General features: G+C 42.2%; 1 protein-coding gene across 2 annotated transcripts in view; it reads left to right on the top strand.

Annotated features, from left to right (window-relative positions):
- LOC147709474 (serotriflin-like) overlaps positions 1-21,250 on the top strand; it is a 356,117-nt gene that overhangs the window by 106,307 nt on the left and 228,560 nt on the right. For both annotated transcript variants that reach the window (XM_086925498.1, XM_086925497.1), the window contains exon 3: positions 9,961-10,074. In XM_086925498.1, the coding sequence (XP_086781624.1) occupies positions 9,961-10,074 (114 nt within the window). The remainder of the gene's footprint in view (positions 1-9,960; positions 10,075-21,250) is intronic.

The following is a 21,250-nucleotide window of genomic DNA, read 5'->3' as shown; positions in this document are numbered from 1 at the left end:
GGCCGGCCCTAGGCATGTGCAAACTGTGCACCTGCACAGGGCCGCCAAACCCTAGGGGCCACCACGACGACCGACGGACGAGCCGAGGATCGGATCGGAGCTTTGATCACTGGCGGCCCCCTGGCAGGATTTGGCGGCCTCTGGGTTTATACAGCTGCTGTGTCAGCCCGGGCTGACATACGACCAAGTGTGGCAGGGTCTTTCTACAGGAAACTTTTTCGGAAAGGCTTGGGGAGTAAGCATAGTCTGTCACAAGTCAGACCGGTACATCTGAAAGGCAGGGCCGGGTAAGGAGGCGGAGGGGGTGATGGAATAACTGTATGAGTATGTATGCTGCTGTCAATAGGCCATCAGAAAAGGTTTTTCGAGTGTACCAAATTGCACAGTTTTTTCTCATAATGGTGACAAAGTGACATTTAGAGAGGTTTAAAAGACACAAGAAACTTTGTACAAAGTGAATGTTTGCTTCACGGTGAGAAAAGCGCAGGAAAAAATGAGTTTTGTGGAATACAAACTACGAAAAGTTTATGAGCTTTTCAGATAAACTTTAAACTTATCACACCCTTGTTTTATTAATAATGTCTGGGTAAAAGTTTCACATCCTTCACACCAGTTTAACACAGTAATACAATGACCGTTGTCCCAAAGGTGACCAGTTCTCCTCTGCAATGAGCCTGGCATTGTGCGGTACCACAGGGTGCGCTGTGTTGTAAGTTTTGAGGCCTTTGAGCGAGAAAATATTTATTTTTGTTTGACGTCCGCAATGCATGCAGCAGAAGGCGGATTATGTGTCACATGTGATAAATCCATATTTATGCAGAAAATGCAGCAGCCGTAAAATCGCATGATTCTAGCGGCCTTGGGCCTGTGTAAGCAGATGACAGAAGGTGAGGTAACTTTCAATTAAAGGGACCCATAGGTCTGTTTTAATCCCCGCACTAGAGCTTTTTCTGAAGCCCAGTTCCAGGTCTAGTAGAGACTGGTCAAATACCGCCCACACCGCTCGATTGTTTATGCCTGGGCCTGGCACGTTCGTTCTTTCTTTTTTTTCTATCTTTCTTTGTTTGTTTCTTTCTGTGTTTTATTTTTTTGTTTGTTTATTTGTTTGTTTGTTTCTTTCCCCCCCCCCCCCCCCTCTCTGTCTCCCTTATTGATGTCTCTGTGGGGTAGTTGAGGTAGGACACTCGGGATCATCTCCTGTGAGCAGGGGATTTGCAATCTTGCTTTGCTTGTATTTCTTTGAACCGAAAGGGCCAAGATCCTTGGTAGAAAAGGAGCTGACAATTCTGAGCCCCGCTCAAACCACTTTATATCCTGGAGTTGAAATGATAGATTGGGCGGATTTTACCTCAAATGTCTACGGGTCCACATCGGTCAGTCTAACCCACTGATGTCTGCTGAGGGAAGATGCCCGGTAATACTAGGGTATGTGGATTTTGCATGTTATGTCCCAGTTTGAAGGGGCAACGTTGTAAGGCCCTGACTACAAGTTCCCCAGAGCCCATGGCGATAATCATCGCCCCCAATAATATCGGATACGCTCATGACCAGAATTTATTGTGTGCCATAGTTATTGCCTATTGCAGATTTAATCCGTCTAAATGAGGCATAAAATGCTTTCTGCACCAAAACCCACATTTCTCAACATATACTGGGCATACATTCCCGGCAAATATTGACAAGATTGTTCTGTTAATGTGTATCCGGGGTCAATTGAGGGGGTGCAGACTAGTAATTACCAGGTGCTGCAAATTCTCCTAATTCATAACTCCAACCCTTGCACTTACAGAGATTTGCAGAGGTGTTGGCAATATCAGGCCCTCTTTTAAATAGGGTGACGTCCCTTACTGACCCCCGATGTTCCAGATTTGATCAGATTCTTTAATTATCACCAGTGCCTCTGGGTCACACAGTCCGAACCTAAGTGCAGCACAGTCCTAGGCAGCTCTTCCCTTGCCTCACACCCAGTCGTTGTAGCAAAGGAAGTTCACATAGCCTGTGTAGAGGACATTGTAAGGTCAGAATGATGTTTGGTAGGGTGCAGAACCAGCTGTGCTTGGTTTAAGGTGTAACTCCAGGGGGCGGGGGGGCGCTGAAACCCCGTGAGCCCAATGGGTGTTGCGCGCCACAACGTTACATCAACAGCCTTTTGATCCGTTGCGACCCAGCACTGGAAGCCCCAGCTGTGAAGGCACTTCATTCAGAAAGGTGCCCCGACCCATCCCCCTCCCTCTGAGAAGGCCCGATAAAGTTTAAACACATGAGGGTGTGAGCATTGACAGCCTGCTGATGAAAAGGACCCGGCTCAGACTGAGCACTATTTGTTGATTTAACTGACATAATTGTGAAAACAAGCATTTGCAATGGAATAGGTCTGCGTATTTACATGCATTTGAGCTATTGGCATTGTAAATTACAGTGCCTTTTATTTATGTTTTGAAAAGCAAAACATAAATAGAAGTCATTGTCATTTACAATGCCAATAGCTCAAACTCGCATAAATGCGACCTATTGCATTGCAAATGCTTGTTCACTATCTTTTTGCAAATCTGTGCATTATGGACAAGATGCTGGGTTATGTAGCACGGTACCCGTCGGTTTGGAAGAACTGTGAGCTCAAAACCTAAATGCATGCACTAAGTTAGTGTCTCATATGAAAAGCAGGGCACATTCGGAGTTTCTCTTTTGGAGGAAAATAAAAATGTGTTTTTATTAAAAGGTTTTAGACAAAAAAAACAGACATCATTCTTGTCCAGATATCACCAGCTTGAAGAAACAGAAGTACCACTAAGGTCACTGCAGTCTAGCAATCACATCAAACTATATTTAATAGCAGCCCGTCCCAACGTTGTCCGGGTATGAGTTGCTGCCGGCTAGTAGTATATTGTTTTGTAAGATTTCGTTTTGATAGCATTTCTTATCTGTGACAGGCCTGTGAAATGCTCCGATTCACAGTGCACTGCTGATGCACTTAAGAGTGCGCGTTCAGTAGTGTGTGAACTCGAGTTTCCCTACTTTATTTTTCCTTGCAAATATGAGTCGCTTGTTGTGTCACGAGGTGGCTATGCAGTGTCTGCAACGGACGTGGCCATCCGCCAAGCGTAAGACACCATATTCGATATGGCATCGATATTACTGTTTCCGGGCAAAGAGCCACCGATTATTTCTCTGGGGGGTTGTGGGGGTCCGGTGCCCCTGTCATGGCCCTGGCACTGCAGCTGTCTGTGTGCCCAGCCCCTCAGGTCGTGTGTCACAATGCCCTCCTCCTCCTAAATTGTATCGTTCTGAGACGAATTCGGAAGGGTAGGAGCAGCCGCAAATTTACTGGTCAATCATCTAACAACTTTTCTGGACGTATTATTAGTAAAACACCTTCCTGAGCTCCGCCCCGTCCGGACCCCCTCTTCCGGGGCCCCCACCTACGCTCCCTGCACAGGGCCACCATGAGCCTAGAGCCGGCCGTGCACTGCGTACCCCTGGGCAAAAGGCCCCAAAACAGCCCAAAAATCGAAAATTCCAAAATTGTAGTTGTAGCAACTGTAATGCCCCAAACAAACTAACTTGTGAAATTTCGAATCCAAAAGTGATCCAAAGAAAGTCAAAAAGGCCTCAAATCCAAATATCCAGCAGCATCCACAAAAAGTAATCCTTCCAGGTGAAGAATCCGAATGAAAGTGACCAGCACATGAAGAAAGCACTGGGAGGAGCCTGCTGGACAGGAACAGGAAGTTGGAGACTGTGGGGCACTTCCTCCCCCCCCCCTCCCAAAATGGACTCCTTGCAAAAAAAAGTGCAGGCAAATGTCAACCTGAGAAGTTATTCCGACAAAAATCATCATTTCCAGAAGGTTTATGCTGCTTGCTGGTGGATTTCTTGTGCAGAATTGCAAATTTTGTATTTTCGCGAGTGCGAGATTGTTGCTGCCCGCCGCATCTACAAGTTCGCAATTGCGAACTCCCGCGATACGTGATCACGGCGTACTCGCGTTGACAAACTCTCGCAGTGCAAGGTGGCAAGCCGCGATGACGTAATCGCTCTCGCCAAACTCCCGCGGGATCCAAAATGGCGCAGCACGCGCAAAATATCGAGAAAAACAACTCAGCAAACGCTGAATGACGGTAAGTGAATGCCGCGCGCCGCAAAATTGTATCACCAAGAAAAGAAAATCCGCTGCGTGCGAATTTGCGGATTTTCGGTAAATTCCCGAGAGTTCGCGGATTGCAAATTTACTGAAAATCCGCGAGAGGAACGGATTTTCCGCCCACACTTACTTGATGTCCCAGCATGCATTAGAAAGAACTTTACTTTGCATACGCCTATGGGAGGGCGGTCAAACAAACAAATAAAACCGGAAATGCTACTAAAAAGTAATGCGAACTTCAGATGTAACAATTGCTGCCCAAGAAGAAGAGGTTTTTACTTCGAAACAGCAAATGTGTGGAACTTGAAGGCAGACTACATGACAAATGAGCGCCGTCGAGTGACCTCCCAATCTGCAAGGCCATTGTTTTAAATATATATCTATATATATATATATTTATAGACAATGTTTTTGTTATTTGGAAAGGAGACAGTCTGAGTGCCAAGAAATTTGTAGAGAAGATCAATGTAAATAACTACAATTTATTTTTCACTTCGCACCTGAGCACCTCTAAAATTGAGTTTCTTGATGTTCAAGTAATGGTGATTGATAACAAATTGGTAACAACTGCCTACAGAAAGTCAACAGCAGGGAACGCAATCCTTCATGCGTCTAGCGCACATCCTAAGCATCTGATAGCCAGTATACCCTATGGTGAGGTATTACGACTAAAGCGAATTTGCAGCTCCCCTGAAGAGTATGAAAAGTGCAGGGATGAAAGCTTAATAAGACTTCAGGCTAGAGGATACACACAGGAAATGCTCAACACAGCTGTCAGCAGAGCTAATAACAAAACACGAGAAGAACTATTGCCCATACAGAGAGAATCTGAGGGGGGCATAGAGTCAGAAAAAGACAAAGATACGCCAAGGTTGATAACAACATTCAGCAAACAAGAGCGCAAGATTAGAGCCATACTAAATAAAAATTGGCCCATTGTGTTGACTGACAGCATCCTGAAGGAAGACCTCCCTAATAAACCACAGGTGACCTTCAGGAGGTGTAAAATTATGGCTGTCCAGCTAACACAACCATCAGGAACCAGGGCATCTGCTCCAACTTGGATGCCAGTAAAACAAGGTTTTTTCAAATGCTCCACATGTCGAGCGTGCACCATTGGTGTCAATACCAGCAAATATAGCACTCCCTTTAGCAAAAAAGAGTTGAAAATAAAGGGGAACTTTGACTGCCGCACAGAATTCGCTGTGTATATTCTCACGTGCACCTGCGGCCTAAGGTATGTGGGGAGCACCAAAAAACCGGTGCACGTGAGAATACTACAACATATTAGAGCAATCATCAACAGCGACCCCACCTACCCAGTAGCTAGGCACTTTAAAGTGACACACGACAAAAACATCAAGTGTCTGTCCTATTATGTCATTGACGCAGTGCCTATTCCGAAAAGAGGTGGGGATAGAGAAAGCATGCTAAGGCAGCTGGAGACTAAATATATTCTTAATCTTAATAGTAAGTCTCCTAATGGATTGAACACCACTGAAGATATGCACACGTTTCTGTAGTAGATCTGGAATGCCATTTAAAACTAAAACTGTATTGGTAATTTTTTGAAAGAAAATTTTTTTGAACAAATTTTTATATGTCAATTAGTACCCTCTCATTTCTCATCTTTTAACCACTACACATATTTTTTCATGTTTGCACAGCACTATGCACTTTTTGTTGACTTAATGGATTTTAGAACATATGAGCTTTTTAGGGGGGGTGGTGTTGGATTTCCAGGCTTGGATTTTATAACGCCATGTAACTCAATTGTTAGCCCATATGGAATCAAGTAAGACAGTTTGCATTGTACATATAGGCTCTGTTTAAATTCAAATTTGTTGGTTGTGTATTAATCAAGTTCACTAAGTTATCGAGTTGCAGTATTTGCACAAATATACAATTTGCACTAAAAAGCGTAATTTTGCACACAGAGGTTTCAGGCGTTTATGCCGTTATGTTTTAGCTCCATACTTTTTATTCCATATTTATAATTATATGAAATTTTAATTATGAGTTGTTTACATAGCCTTTGCGTCATATTGCACAAAATACTTTTTAGGCATTTATGCTGGAAATTTCACTATAGTTTTTCGCTTAATCTATAATGCTGCTAACAATATAGTGAAACTTAAAATTAAATGAACAAATATATGGTTTTTAGTTATTTATTGCATTTATGCAGCAAATGACATACATATCCAACATTAACGTTTAAAGCCTATTTGACAATGCATTAGCTGGTCACTACTGATGTATAAGGACATGATGTCAACAAAAGTATCTCTTCACTGTTTAATGTCACATGACCACTATGCTTGAAAAAAATGTGTATTTAATGATGTAACTAACTGCAGTGTTGCTATGTGATCAAGGTTACCAGTTAACCGAAACGCGTCATGCCTGAAATACCATTTCGTGAGAGCAAATAAATCTTCCCACTTGAAATTCATTTGCCGCTTTGGGGTCCTCCTTTCTGTTCGGTGTAAAACGCCGTGGTGAACAGAGATTGCAAGGATATATATATATATATATATAGATAGATAGATAGATAGATAGATAGATAGATAGATAGATAGATAGATAGATAGATAGATAGATAGATATGTTTTTGTTTTGTATACCGTGACCAGGGACTTGTATAGTCCGAAACGCCTAGGTGGGAGAGAACCTGAAGGAAAATAAATTGAACTTATCAACGTTGAAGTGGTGTGCGGCGTCTTCCTTATTGGAGATAACTTGTTGTGACAATATATATATATATATATATATATATATATATATATATATATATATATATATATATATATATATATATATATATATATATATATATATATATATATTATACATTACCAACTGGCAGTCACCAGTAGGTAGTTATAGTTGGTACCTAGTTTACATAGGTAATCTCCAACATTCAATTGGGAATAACTTTGGCGCCGGTTGTTGAATCTTCGCAAATTTCTCAAAGAAGAGGGGCGGCTCCACTCTGCTCCTTCCCTGAAAGTTTTGGGGGGACTCGTCAAGTGGGGGCTGAGAAAAAAAGGGGGTCCCAAAACGTATTTTCCCCATGTTATTTTCCATAGGACGATTAGACACGGCTACAGCCCGAACGGCTGAACGGAATTACAAGAAATTTGGCAAAATGGTAGAGTCTGATTCGCAGATTACGCTTTAGCTGAAATGGTGTAAATCCCTCCAGTAGTTCCTGAGAAAATCAAAAGAAAAAATATATATATCTATAAGCGCGCACCATGCGCGAATCAAGTGTGCGCGAGCGGAATTCTGATTAGCTGTTAGACGTCTGTCAACATTCTAATCGGTGGAAACCAGGAAGTGTTGTCCGCCATTTTGTGTCTCCGAGGCAGAAGAGAGCCTAAAACAAAAGTGGAGAACGTTAAAAGGGGGCAGGGTAGAGACTCCCTGACCCCCTAGGCCTTTGCAGGGGGTCCCTGAAGGACCCTGAAGGGCAAATAAACCATTAAAAAAAAAATCGTGAGATGCACGCACGTTGCACGCACCCTCGAGGCAAAAGAGAGCCCAAAACAAAAGTGGAGAATGTGAAAAGGGAGCATGGTAGAGTCTCCCTGACCCCCTAGGCCTTCTCAGGGGGTGCCTGAAGGACGCCGAAGGGGAAAAAAAACATTTTAGAAAAAATAAAAATTGCGAGGTGTGCGCACGTTGCCACACCCTCGAGGCGGAAGAGAGCCCGAAACAAAAGTGGAGAACGTGAAAAGGGGCAGGGTAGAGACTCCCTGATCCCCTAGGCCTTCTCAGGGGGTCCCTGAAAGACCCCGAAGGGCAAAAAAAAATCGCACTTTGCGCGCATGTCAGAAAAAAACATAAAAATAAAATCACAGTTAAATAACAAGTTTGAGTGTTTAAATGTTGGTTGGCTCTAAAAAGAGCCGTTGTGTTCATTGAGTATGTATATATATAAAAGGTATGTATATTTATATTCACTTAAAAAACCATAGGTTTCACACACGTTATAGTTAGGAATTAGCATTTAAAAAACCTTGCAAATTCACTGAAAAAACCATAGCTTTCACACACGTTATAGTTAGGAATTAGCATTTAAAAAAGATTGCAAATTCACTGAAAAAACCATAGGTTTCACATATGTTATAGTTAGCTGGACATTTCACTCATACGTGATGTCATGAGTAATGTCACTGACCATGTCATGAGTGATGTAATATGTGACGTCATCAGCAGTGCATTGCGGTCGCTCGAGTTATAGTTAGCTGAACTAACTATAACGGGGGAATTTCAAAGGTTTTGTATGCGTGAAATGTCCAGCTAACTATAACATGTTTGAAACCTATGGTTTTTTCAGTGAATATATATACACACACACACATAAATAAAGGGAACTCTAAATGATCCTGGAACTTTCATCAAACATTACTACACCCCGGCACTGATGGATTTTCTGGAACTTTACTATATTTAATACTCTAACTGAACTTCTTTTAGGGAATCCAGGCCATTAGGTCCTGTTTACTCCTGGTATCAATTCTTTACTTCAATGAACCCTAACCACTAACCCTGTGCTGTTTTTGGTAGTAGCCTGAAAACCTATCCTGCAAGCAGTACTTATCTTAATTACTGCAGCTATAATCTCCTGTCTGTCTTAATATGAAACTTGTTTCAGATGTAAATTATATATGAAACAAATTTCATATAACCTGCCTCTAGCTGGATATTGTACAGTCATCTCATTTTGTAGCTTTCCTGGGCATACCTTACCTGGGCTGCTCATAGTCATCTTACCTCTGCTATTAGACAAACTAGAAACCTCTTCTTCATAGACACAATAAACAAGCAATGAGTTGTGTCCATTAAAAAAAAAAATAGCCTAAAATAAATCAACAGATACATCTTATTCTATAGGCAGATGAATGGAAAGACAGGATGAATAACTCCCAATATTATAGATGGGAAAAGGAAACCATGCTGTGAAGACTACTGGACAGACTTCGATGAACCATTAAATAATCGCTCTCTATGCTGAACAATCTTACCCAATAAAATCGGCGCACGCCTCTTATTCTCAGGTTAAACCCATGGAATCTGTTTACAGCATCCATACACTAAAGTGATAACACCAAGACTGACTTAAAATACTCATGTTACTAGTGGCTGCACAATCAAGATAGGCTTGACAGTTGCACTCGTACTTCTTAATGCGCCTGGTCATGTTTTAGTTTAAACTGAGCCTACAAAACATAAACAGATACAGAAATCAATGTACAAACACCCAAACAAATAAAATCAATAAAAGTCTCTCACACGAGGAAGTATCTCACATTATATACTATCGTGCAGACCACCCATCTGATATGTAGAAGGGGTCAGGCCTTGCAAAAACACTGAATAAATAAGGGATTGCACTGGCAGAGTGGATGCCCCCAAATCCACCATTGGCTTATTTTTTTTAAGTTCAGAAAAAGTTTTATTAAAAAGAAAAGGGTGTCAATAAACAATTTAAACAATTAATCACAAGTCATTACACCATTGTCTTATTTTGATTGGACCAGATTTCAGACTGATGTCTTTCACTAACTATGAACATACGCTAAAGGGCCCAACTAATGGATGATTTCACAATACATCGCAAGCGCAAGCCAGCATCAAACGAAGGAATGCTTTGGAATGCCTATTGGCGATTGTCTGAGATGTAGGACTGGATAAAGAGAACTGCATTTTTTTCTGCACACTTTATGTGGTTGATGTAACCTCATCTTAGGACACTACACTATATCCATACTGTTCTGACTAAATTTTATTACATTGATTCTGTTTTTTAGAGCCTAGATCCTAAACTGGTAACTGATAATGCTGCTGTTCAAAAGGAGATTTGCGACAAACACAATACATTGAGGCGAAGCGTCATCCCAACCGCCAGCGACATGCAAAAACTGGTGATATACATTTTACATTCATATTTAAAATAAAAAATGTGGGATAAAATGTTAATTTCATGGACGTAAAGAAAATGTGTTTGCCTTTAGTATTTCTAATCTTATATCAAAGAGAACTCAAAATGTCTCCAATGCTCATCTCTCTAGGAGTCAGTTAAATCTACATTGTGCACATGGATACCCAGCATGCCTATTCATCTCTTTTCCTAAATATACAAATCCTGTTCCTAGGTATACCGCAACCAGTAAAGACCGATTTAGAGGTGGGTAATAAAAGATCTCTTGCTCTGGTGGAAGGGCTAAACTCTCTCTCTGAAGATTCCCTCTCGTGAAAAATCCAACACCATGACAAATATGCCATACCTGTCTTCTAGCATATTCTCCACCAGATGAGAATCTTCCCTTACCACCAAATCCAACTCAGGTCCTTCTGATCTATCTAAAGTAAATTCTCCAGATTTCAATCATATTGGTTGATGAGCCACACTTCAATTGCCCCTCTGCTGATAAGTACAGTTTTTGTGCCTGATTGTCTGAAATACTCGCTTTACTTATGCTTGCAATCTAGTCCTCAGTTCATCTCTGGACAGCAATGTTTTTCAGAAGGCATCTTTTGCAGTTTCCCCATAAAGAAAGTCTTCACTGGGCAGTCTTTAATGTTTCTGTGTGTATATATGTATAGTGAACAAGCGGCGCAAGCCGCGAAACGCGTCTCTGACCTTTTGGCAATAAACAATTGAGGCTCCAAAACTGGGTCCGTGTCCTGTGTAGCTGACGGCGGCGCGTGACTGACAACGCGGCAGGCAGAGTCAACAGGATTGTTGTGCTGAATTTGCACGAATAAAGGTATTCAGCACTTACTTGGCCCGTGTCCGTTCAGTTTTTACAGCGGTGGTGGAACTTTGCCACTGGGTGGAGACGCGGTGTACCGGATATATATATATATATATATATATATATATATATATATATATATATATATATATATATATTCACTGAAAAAACCATAGGTTTCACACCAGTTATAGTTAGGAATTAGCATTTAAAAAACCTATTAAATTCACTGAAAAAAACATACGTTTCACACCAGTTATAGTTAGCTGGAAATTTTACTGACATAAAACCATAGAAATTCCAACGTTATAGTTAGTTGGACTCACTAAAACAAGCGCGCCTGCAATGCACTGCTGATGACATCACTTATTACATCACTCATGACATCGTCAGTGACATCACTCATGACATCACTGATGACACCAGCCAGTGAATGTGTGTCTTTCTGAAAAATCAATATGTTTTATGTATGTATTTGTAAAGGTTGATGGAAGAATAAATGGTTAAATAAGTGTGTAAATGGATGTTTAAAAAAAAAAAATGATTGGTTAACTGCCTTATTAAGTGTATCTTATTGAATACATATCTTAGCGAGTAACTTTCAAATATTGAAATATATGTATCAGTGTTTCACTTTGTGTAGAGGTGGCGGCATGGGTTGGTGACTGACTCACTGTTTGTATGTGTTTTTAAGACAGCATATGTGCAGGACTGTATGGGTGGATGAGTGTGTATATGTGTGTGTTAGTGAGTGAATGACTGTCTCACTATTTTCTTTATTAGTAACGACATATATTTTAATCTAGTGTATGTGAGTTTTGATGTATATAAGTGAGTATATGTGAGAGTAAGAGATTGTAAGAGTTCCTGTTTAAATTAGTATGTGTTTCTATAAGTGATTGTTTAAGAGAGTAAGTATGTGTAAGTTTCCTTAGAAGTAAGGAGGTAGTGTGAGTATAGTTGTATATGCAAATAAATGGATGTTCAATAGTTTATTTGCATGTGTGAGTATGCATGTGAGTAACTTTTGGATGACTGTCGGTGTATAACAGGATGTATAGATGTATCACTACATATGATGAGTGAGTATATGTATGAGTGACTATATAGAACTGTTGGTGAATGAGTGGATGTATATATAGATGGTGGAATTACTGAATTGGTTGTTGTAACTGGTATGGGTATCTCAATTTTTTTGAAAATGTTAGTTTCTATTTTTGAATATGTGTTTCAAGGGTTACATTACACTAAAAGGAGGTATGTCACTCTGTCACAAGGACAGTGTCATAAGTGATGTCATGAGTGATGTCACTGACGATGTCATGAGTGATGTAATATGTGACGTCATCAGCAGTGCATTGCAGGCGCGCTTGTTATAGTGAGTCCAACTAACTATAACGTTGGAATTTCTATGGTTTTATGTCAGTAAAATTTCCAGCTAATTATAATTGGTGTGAAACCTATGGTTTTTTCAGTGAATTGTATAGGTTTTTTAAATGCTAATTCCTAACTATAACTGGTGTGAAACCTATGGTTTTTTCAGTGAATTTCATAATTTTTTAAATGCTAATTCCTAACTATATATAGGGCCTCAAACCTATGAAATGTAATATTTTTTATAATGAATCCTATATTGTATATCTATATAATACTATATATTTTTTTTTGCCCTGGTGTGCTTCCGGTGCGCGCCCCGGTGAGCGCACCGGAAAGCGCAGTTTTCTGGCGCGCCCCGGGGCGCGCACTGGTGAGCGTCCCGTTAGCGCTATTGCCGCAAACAAAAACATCATCGTGATGTATCGCGTAGCCGCGTCTGCGTGATACGCACGGCGTAAGCGCACCCGGAAGCACTCGAGCGAATACGATCGCGCAACGTAAGCATCCGACGCGCTTACGCGACGCGCCCCCGGGCGCGCCAGAGGGCGTGTCGCGAAAGCGCGTCGGGTCATGTGACCTGAAAATAACACTTTTTATTGGTGCAGAACAGTTTTTTTTGCCAAATGATTAAAGCCATATTTACAACAAGGGGTGGTGAGGGACAGAGTCTCTGAATTAAGCAGAAAGCTCTCACCCAGTCAAGAGATCAGGGCTAGATCCAACACCGTTTTTTAGCTCACTGCACCATCCCAGTTTCAGAACCTGGCTGTATGCAAATGAGTCTGTTCCTGTCCCAGTGCATGATGGGAACAGGGCAAACCAAACTACAAAAGCCAATTCTTACACTGGGAAGGAAACAAGCTCCCGGGGACCGGTTTCTGGCATTACAGCCGTCTTCGGCCCAGTTTGCTTGAATCCTGATGGTGCAATGAGCAAGGGTCTCACATCTGAGAATACGCTTCCACGCTTAGGGTGGACAAAAATATTTACAACAAGGGGTGGTGAGGGACAGAGTCTCTGAATTAAGCAGAAAGCTCTCACCCAGGCAAGAGATCAGGGCTAGATCCAACACCGTTTTTTAGCTCACTGCACCATCCCAGTTTCAGAACCTGGCTGTATGCAAATGAGTCTGTTCCTGTCCCAGTGCATGATGGGAACAGGGCAAACCAAACTACAAAAGCCAATTCTTACACTGGGAAGGAAACAAGCTCCCGGGGACCGGTTTCTGGCATTACAGCCGTCTTCGGCCCGGTTTGCTTGAATCCTGATGGTGCAATGAGCAAGGGTCTCACATCTGAGAATACCCTTCCACGCTTAGGGTGGACAAAAATATTTACAACAAGGGGTGGTGAGGGACAGAGTCTCTGAATTAAGCGGAAAGCTCTCACCCAGGCAAGAGATCAGGGCTAGATCCAACACCGTTTTTTAGCTCACTGCACCATCCCAGTTTCAGAACCTGGCTGTATGCAAATGAGTCTGTTCCTGTCCCAGTGCATGATGGGAACAGGGCAAACCAAACTACAAAAGCCAATTCTTACACTGGGAAGGAAACAAGCTCCCGGGGACCGGTTTCTGGCATTACAGCCGTCTTCGGCCCGGTTTGCTTGAATCCTGATGGTGCAATGAGCAAGGGTCTCACATCTGAGAATACCCTTCCACGCTTAGGGTGGACAAAAATATTTACAACAAGGGGTGGTGAGGGACAGAGTCTCTGAATTAAGCAGAAAGCTCTCACCCAGTCAAGAGATCAGGGCTAGATCCAACACCGTTTTTTAGCTCACTGCACCATCCCAGTTTCAGAACCTGGCTGTATGCAAATGAGTCTGTTCCTGTCCCAGTGCATGATGGGAACAGGGCAAACCAAACTACAAAAGCCAATTCTTACACTGGGAAGGAAACAAGCTCCCGGGGACCGGTTTCTGGCATTACAGCCGTCTTCGGCCCGGTTTGCTTGAATCCTGATGGTGCAATGAGCAAGGGTCTCACATCTGAGAATACCCTTCCACGCTTAGGGTGGACAAAAATATTTACAACAAGGGGTGGTGAGGGACAGAGTCTCTGAATTAAGCAGAAAGCTCTCACCCAGTCAAGAGATCAGTGCTAGATCCAACACCGTTTTTTAGCTCACTGCACCATCCCAGTTTCAGAACCTGGCTGTATGCAAATGAGTCTGTTCCTGTCCCAGTGCATGGTGGGAACAGGGCAAACCAAACTACAAAAGCCAATTCTTATCGTTTTTGGCCACTATAGGTGTGGCAGGGTATACTCAGACATGAGTCCCTTTCTCACTGCTCCATCAGGATTCAAGCAAGCCGGGCCGAAGACGGCTGAAATGCCAGAAACCGGTCCCCGGTAGCTTGTCTCCTTTCTGGTGAAGAATTGGCTTGGTAGTTTAGTCTGCCCTGTTCCCATGATGCACTGGGCCAGGGACAGACTGATTTGCATATAGCCAGGTTCTGAGCTGGGATGGGGCAGTGAGATAAATAACGGTGATGGATCAAGCCCTGATCTTTGGACTGGGTAAGAGTGGTCTGCTTAATTCAGACACTCTGTTCATCTCCACCCCCTTTTCTGAATCGTTTTTGGCCACTATAGGTGTGGCAGGGTATACTCAGACATGAGTCCCTTTCTCACTGCTCCATCAGGATTCAAGCAAGCCGGGCCGAAGATGGCTGAAATGCCAGAAACCGGTCCCCGGTAGCTTGTCTCCTTTCTGGTGAAGAATTGGCTTGGTAGTTTAGTCTGCCCTGTTCCCATGATGCACTGGGCCAGGGACAGACTGATTTGCATATAGCCAGGTTCTGAGCTGGGATGGGGCAGTGAGATAAATAACGGTGATGGATCAAGCCCTGATCTTTGGACTGGGTAAGAGTGGTCTGCTTAATTCAGACACTCTGTTCATCCCCACCCCCTTTTCTGAATCGTTTTTGGCCACTATAGGTGTGGCAGGGTATACTCAGACATGAGTCCCTTTCTCACTGCTCCATCAGGATTCAAGCAAGCCGGGCCGAAGACGGCTGAAATGCCAGAAACCGGTCCCCGGTAGCTTGTCTCCTTTCTGGTGAAGAATTGGCTTGGTAGTTTAGTCTGCCCTGTTCCCATGATGCACTGGGCCAGGGACAGACTGATTTGCATATAGCCAGGTTCTGAGCTGGGATGGGGCAGTGAGATAAATAACGGTGATGGATCAAGCCCTGATCTTTGGACTGGGTAAGAGTGGTCTGCTTAATTCAGAAACTCTGTTCATCACCCTTTTCTGAAATGATTAAAGCCCCCACCTTTTTTCCTTAGTCTGACTTTGTCCTTTGACTGAGGAAGACCTGTTTGGAGATCTTTGAGTAATATTTTGTACTTTAAAATAGCTACAGTAGCAGCAGCAGCTGGAGCATCTGCACCACCACCACCACCACCAAGAGGACCACCACAACATCACATTGGTGGTCAAGAAGAAGAGGAGGAGGAGGAGGAGGAGGAGGAGGAGGGGAGGAGGTGGCTGCCAGAAGACAATACCCCATATAGGCCAAAGCAGCACATTGTATGGGAGTTTTTTTCCATCCCAGAGGGCAAGAAGAAAGTGAATGCGCCAAAGGTGACTTGCCAAATCCGTGGCATTGAACTTTCAAGGGGGAACCCTAATAAGAAATATTCATTTGGCAATAACACCATGATTTGACACATGCAGCACAAGCATCCCAACAACTATGCTGCCGTAGAGGTGAGAGAACTGGCCAGTAACCCTCCCCAATCTTCACCCAGCACCTCCAAAAGAAAGCAACCCACTCCATCGGGACCAGAGACAAGGGAGATGGTCCCAAACATTCAACCAAAGTTTGGGCAATACAAGATCACTTGTATTTTTTGTGGTAAGACCATCCCCTATGGTGAGCAAAGCATAACGCTCATCAACCGTGCTGGTGAAAACCACAAATGCCCCAAAAATCCATAATTGTTTCCTGATTTTTTATGCTCATGTTGAGCCGTTTTCAATTCCCTGTTTTTTGTTTCTCCCCATAAAAATAACAAAAAAATATAAAATAGTTCATAAAAGCCAAAAAAAGTAAAAAATGTTCAACAAAAATTTAAAAAAAAGAAAACAACAAAAAAAAGAAAAAAAAGTTCTTTTTAGAACTACCTCCAAATTATAAAAAAAGGCTACATTTTTTTAAAACTCTGTAATTTTTTTTCCCCATGGTACGCTCCCTGGTGTGCGTACCGGGCGCTCCCCCCGCGCAAATCGAAAAAAAAAAACTAGCCCCCACATCAAACCTAGGGGGTCCGGGGGGTCTACTCTGCCCCCTTATGGTCATTTCCCCCTTTGTTTTTGCCACCTCTTGTGTCTCGATCCTACTGAGACACAAGATGGCGGCCGCTCCGGACTGTTTGGAATGTTGACTGACACCCGAGAGCCAATCAGCTTCGCGCGCGAACTCGCGTAGCGCGCTGGTTAGCGCCCCGGTGCGCGTACCGGGCGCGCTTATAGATATATATATTTTTTACCCTAAATTACTCAAAATCCACTGGAGCATATATCTTGAAACATAGCGAAGGCACATCGGGCTACCAGTCCCTACAATTTTGCCTAGTTTGGTGGAAATCCATTCAGCCGTTCAGGCTAAAAGTGAGGTCGACCGCCCTATGGAAATTAACATGGAGAAATCATGTTTTGGGACACCCCTTTTTTCTTGGCCCCCGCTTGACGAATCGCCCCCAAACTTTCAGGGAAGGACCGGAGCGCCGTGAGGCAAATTTGAGGAAATCTTCAGGCAGATTCCTCAACCGGCGCCAAAGTTATTCACAATAGAATGTTGCGATTTCCCTATTGAAAATAATACTAACTATAACTACCTACTGGCGACCGCCAGTAGGTAATATATATGTATATATATATATATATATATATATATATATATATATATATATATATATATATATATATATATATATATATATATATATATATATATATATATATATATATATATATATATATATATATATTCGCCTTTCCATTGTTAATAAACGGAGTTGCCTTCCACCCCCGCCGAGGTTTCTGCTTCTTTTCATTCGAGAGGAGATGTGCTGTTTCATCAATTTCACGCGTTGCCCAGAAGCGTGTTTCAGAAACCCCCTCTTCGCAAGTGGCTTGGAGACTCTGGCCTATGCTACGGCATTTTTGTTTCTTCCTTGTCATGGAATTTCTCCAGGCTCGCCAGCGGTCTGAACTAATTTGGAGCGGCTCAGCGAGGCATTGCCTCAATTTGGACGAGATGCACTGTCCTCCCTCCCCTGCTTACTTCCAAATTCGGATTGTTGACGGAAGAGGTCACGGGGCCCCGAGGCAGCACCATTAATTGTGGGGTTCCTGAACGTTTTGCAGAGTGCCCAACCCCCAGCTATTCTCTTGGATTTTCACCGAGAACGACCCTGAGCACTACTCACCTGGGAGCCACTGCTGCTTCCTGGGACACTGAGTCTAGATATTTTCTCTGACCAGCTGAACTGAGGTAATTGACGCTTAGGGGCGGATCTGACATTGCACCTATCTTAGTGCGGTTGGACTTATTTTAACTGCAGAACCGTGGGGCTCTTCATACATCTACTACAGGCCCTGACGAAGGCCACACCGGCCGAAATGCATTCGCCTTTCCATTGTTAATAAACAGAGTTGCCTTTCACCCCCGCCGAGGTTTCTGCTTCTTTTCATTCGAGAGGAGATGTGCTGCTTCATATATATATATATATATATATATATATATATATATATATATATATATATTACCTACTGGCGGTCGCCAGTAGGTATATATAGTTAGGATTTTTTCTCTATGGGATTTTTGAAAATTCTATGTCTAATAACTTTGGCGTTTGTGGACGGAATTGGCTGAAATTTTCAGGAAAATGGAACATTTTGTTTCTGAGCAGCCCCTGACAATTTGGGGGGGTTTCATCAAGGGGGGGCCGAGAAAAAAGGGGGGTCCCAAAACGCATTTTTCCCATGTTAATTTCCATAGGGCGGTTGGCCTCACTTTTAGCTCGAACGGCTGAATGGATTTGCACAAAACTTGGCAAAATTGTAGGGACTGTTAGCCTGATGTGCCTTTGCTAGGTCTCAATATATGTGCTCCAGTGGATTTTGAGTAATTTAGGTTCAAAAAAATATATATATCTGGGCGGAGCCTAACCACACATCTGATCTGATTGGCTGTCAGCACTTCATCCAAGAAGTGTTGGCAGCCATCTTGGGACCAATATACATGATAGCACCTCATTAAAAAGCATTGTAGTTAATAGAGGGTTTTAGGACTTTAGTTACATTATCAATCATTTGTTGATGGTACCATACTCGTTTTAGGAATTGTGGTGGGTTCTAAGGTGATTTTACCATGTGAAAAAACCTTCTGCTGTGATATCATGAATATTGTTTGAAAGAAAACTAATATCTCATGATTTTCCCACAGTGGTTTGGAAGGGGATCTATAAGCTAAACTGAAAGCATATTTTCTGTAAATTCACATTATCTTTCTCAGTCATGTGAAAATGAAGTCTGACATTCTCAGTAAAACATGTACATCCAACAAGGACAGAGACTGTCAGTTGATTCCTTTGTGTTCTACTGCAGCCTCCTAGAGTGTTCTAAAGAACAACTAGAGCGCTAACAGTCCTACTTATTACAAAGGTATGGCACACCTGAAGCCATCTTGATTGGAATAAAGTGGTAACTCTTAAAACATTTAATTTAAAAAGAAACAACATGAAGGGGTATATTTTGCCATAGAAAGTATGATTAGTGCTGCAGAATGAAAAATTAGGGCACATTTTGAGTGACTTCCCAAATCCTTTTCTATTTCATTAAAACATTCTGACATGCAGTCTCCCAAAATGGCCACCAGAGACAAAAGAGCCCAAATGTAGCCCAAATATCACCCAGATGTAGCCCAAGTATAGCCCAATGACAGAATGTCCCAGAGTGTTCTAAAGAACAACTAGAGCGCTAACAGTCCTACTTATTACAAAGGTATGGCACACCTGAAGCCATCTTGATTGGAATAAAGTGGTAACTCTTAAAACATTTAATTTAAAAAGAAACAACATGAGGGGGTATATTTTGCCATAGAAAGTATGATTAGTGCTGCAGAATGAAAAATTAGGGCACATTTTGAGTGACTTCTCAAATCCTTTTCTATTTCATTAAAACATTCTGACATGCAGTCTCCCAAAATGGCCACCAGAGACAAAAGAGCCCAAATATAGCCCAAATATCACCCAGATGTAGCCCAAGTATAGCCCAATGACAGAATGTCCCAGAGTGTTCTAAAGAACAACTAGAGCGCTAACAGTCCTACTTATTACAAAGGTATAGCACACCTGGAGCCATCGTGATGGGAATAAAGTGGTAACTCTTAAGACATTTAATTTAAAAAGGAACAAAATGAGGGGGTATATTATGCAATAGAAGGTATTATTAGTGCTGCAGAAAGAAAAATTAGGGCACATTTTGAGTGACTTTTCAAATCCTCTTCTATTTCATTAAAAAATTCTGACATGCAGTCTCCCAAAATGGCCACCAGAGACAAAAGAGCCCAAATGTAGCCCAAATATCACCCAGATGTAGCCCAAGTATAGCCCAATGACAGAATGTCCCAGAGTGTTCTAAAGAACAACTAGAGCGCTAACAGTCCTACTTATTACAAAGGTATGGCACACCTGAAGCCATCTTGATTGGAATAAAGTGGTAACTCTTAAAACATTTAATTTAAAAAGGAACAAAATGAGGGGGTATATTTTGCCATATGAATTATGATTAGTGCTGCAGAAAGAAAAATTAGGGCACATTTTGAGTGACTTCTCAAACCCTCTTCAATTTCATTAAAAAATTCTGACATAGTCTCGCAAGATGGCCACCAGAGACAAAAGAGCCTAAATGTAGCCCAAATATCACCCAGATGTACCCCAAGTATAGCCCAATGACAGAACGTCCCAGAGTGTTCTAAAGAACAACTAGAGCGCTAACAGTCTTACTTATGACAAAAGTATGGCACACCAGAAGCCATCTTGATTGGAATGAAGTGGTAAGTCTGAAAACACTCAATTTAAAAAGGAACAACATGAGGGGGTTAATTTTGCCATAGAAAGTATGATTAGTGCTTCAGAAAGAAAAATTAGGGATCATTTTGAGTGACTTCTCAAATCCTCTTCTATTTCATTAAAAAAATTCTGACATGCAGACTGAAACATGCACTTTGAATACCAGCAGCAGACGTCCCTGGTGAGCAGTAGCTTTACTACAGTGATCTAATGTGCAACTAGAGTGCTAACATTCAGAATTTATGGCAAATGTGTGACACATCTGAATGCCTTCTTGATGGAACCAAAGTAAACAAGCATTGAAAATGCAATAGATCTCGCCCTCATTTAAGTTAAAGCCATTCTGTTTGTAATGAGGTGGCTTTTTAGCTTTGCTTTTATTAGTGTTTTTTCAACTTTCATGTAAATAACGCACCGTTTTCACCAAATCGACTTTGCCCAAGCACACCCTTCCCTTCGGCCAACAAATCCCAAAAATTCGGCACACCTGCCGATCTACTCTCCCTACAGCTCACCCAAGCCCCGTCCCTCTAGCGCAACTGGAACACCCCAAATTCACCTTCTCCATGCGCACCAAAAACTCCCATTGAATAACATGACAATTCGCTACTCCGCACAAAAATTGCTCTTTAAAGCACTTCCACTGCTCCGATCCGCTTCAAACTTGGCTGGACACTAGTTCCAGCGATTCCCTAACATCCCACCAAAAATCAGCCCAATCCATCAACTGGAACGGGGACGAATTTCAACCCGAATACGCGCCCCCTGCAAACACAAAAAAAAGCCATAAAACGGCCAAATCTCGACCAAAAACCGCCAAAATCCCTCAAAACCTTGCCAACACCAATACGCACGAAACTGAACCGGCCCCTCAGCCCTA

The sequence above is a fragment of the Lissotriton vulgaris genome, chromosome 6 (genome assembly GCF_964263255.1).
Source record: "Lissotriton vulgaris chromosome 6, aLisVul1.2, whole genome shotgun sequence".
Taxonomy (NCBI): Eukaryota; Metazoa; Chordata; class Amphibia; order Caudata; family Salamandridae; genus Lissotriton; species Lissotriton vulgaris.
Note: the sequence above shows the minus strand (reverse complement) of the source record. Positions and strands in the feature narration are given on the sequence as shown.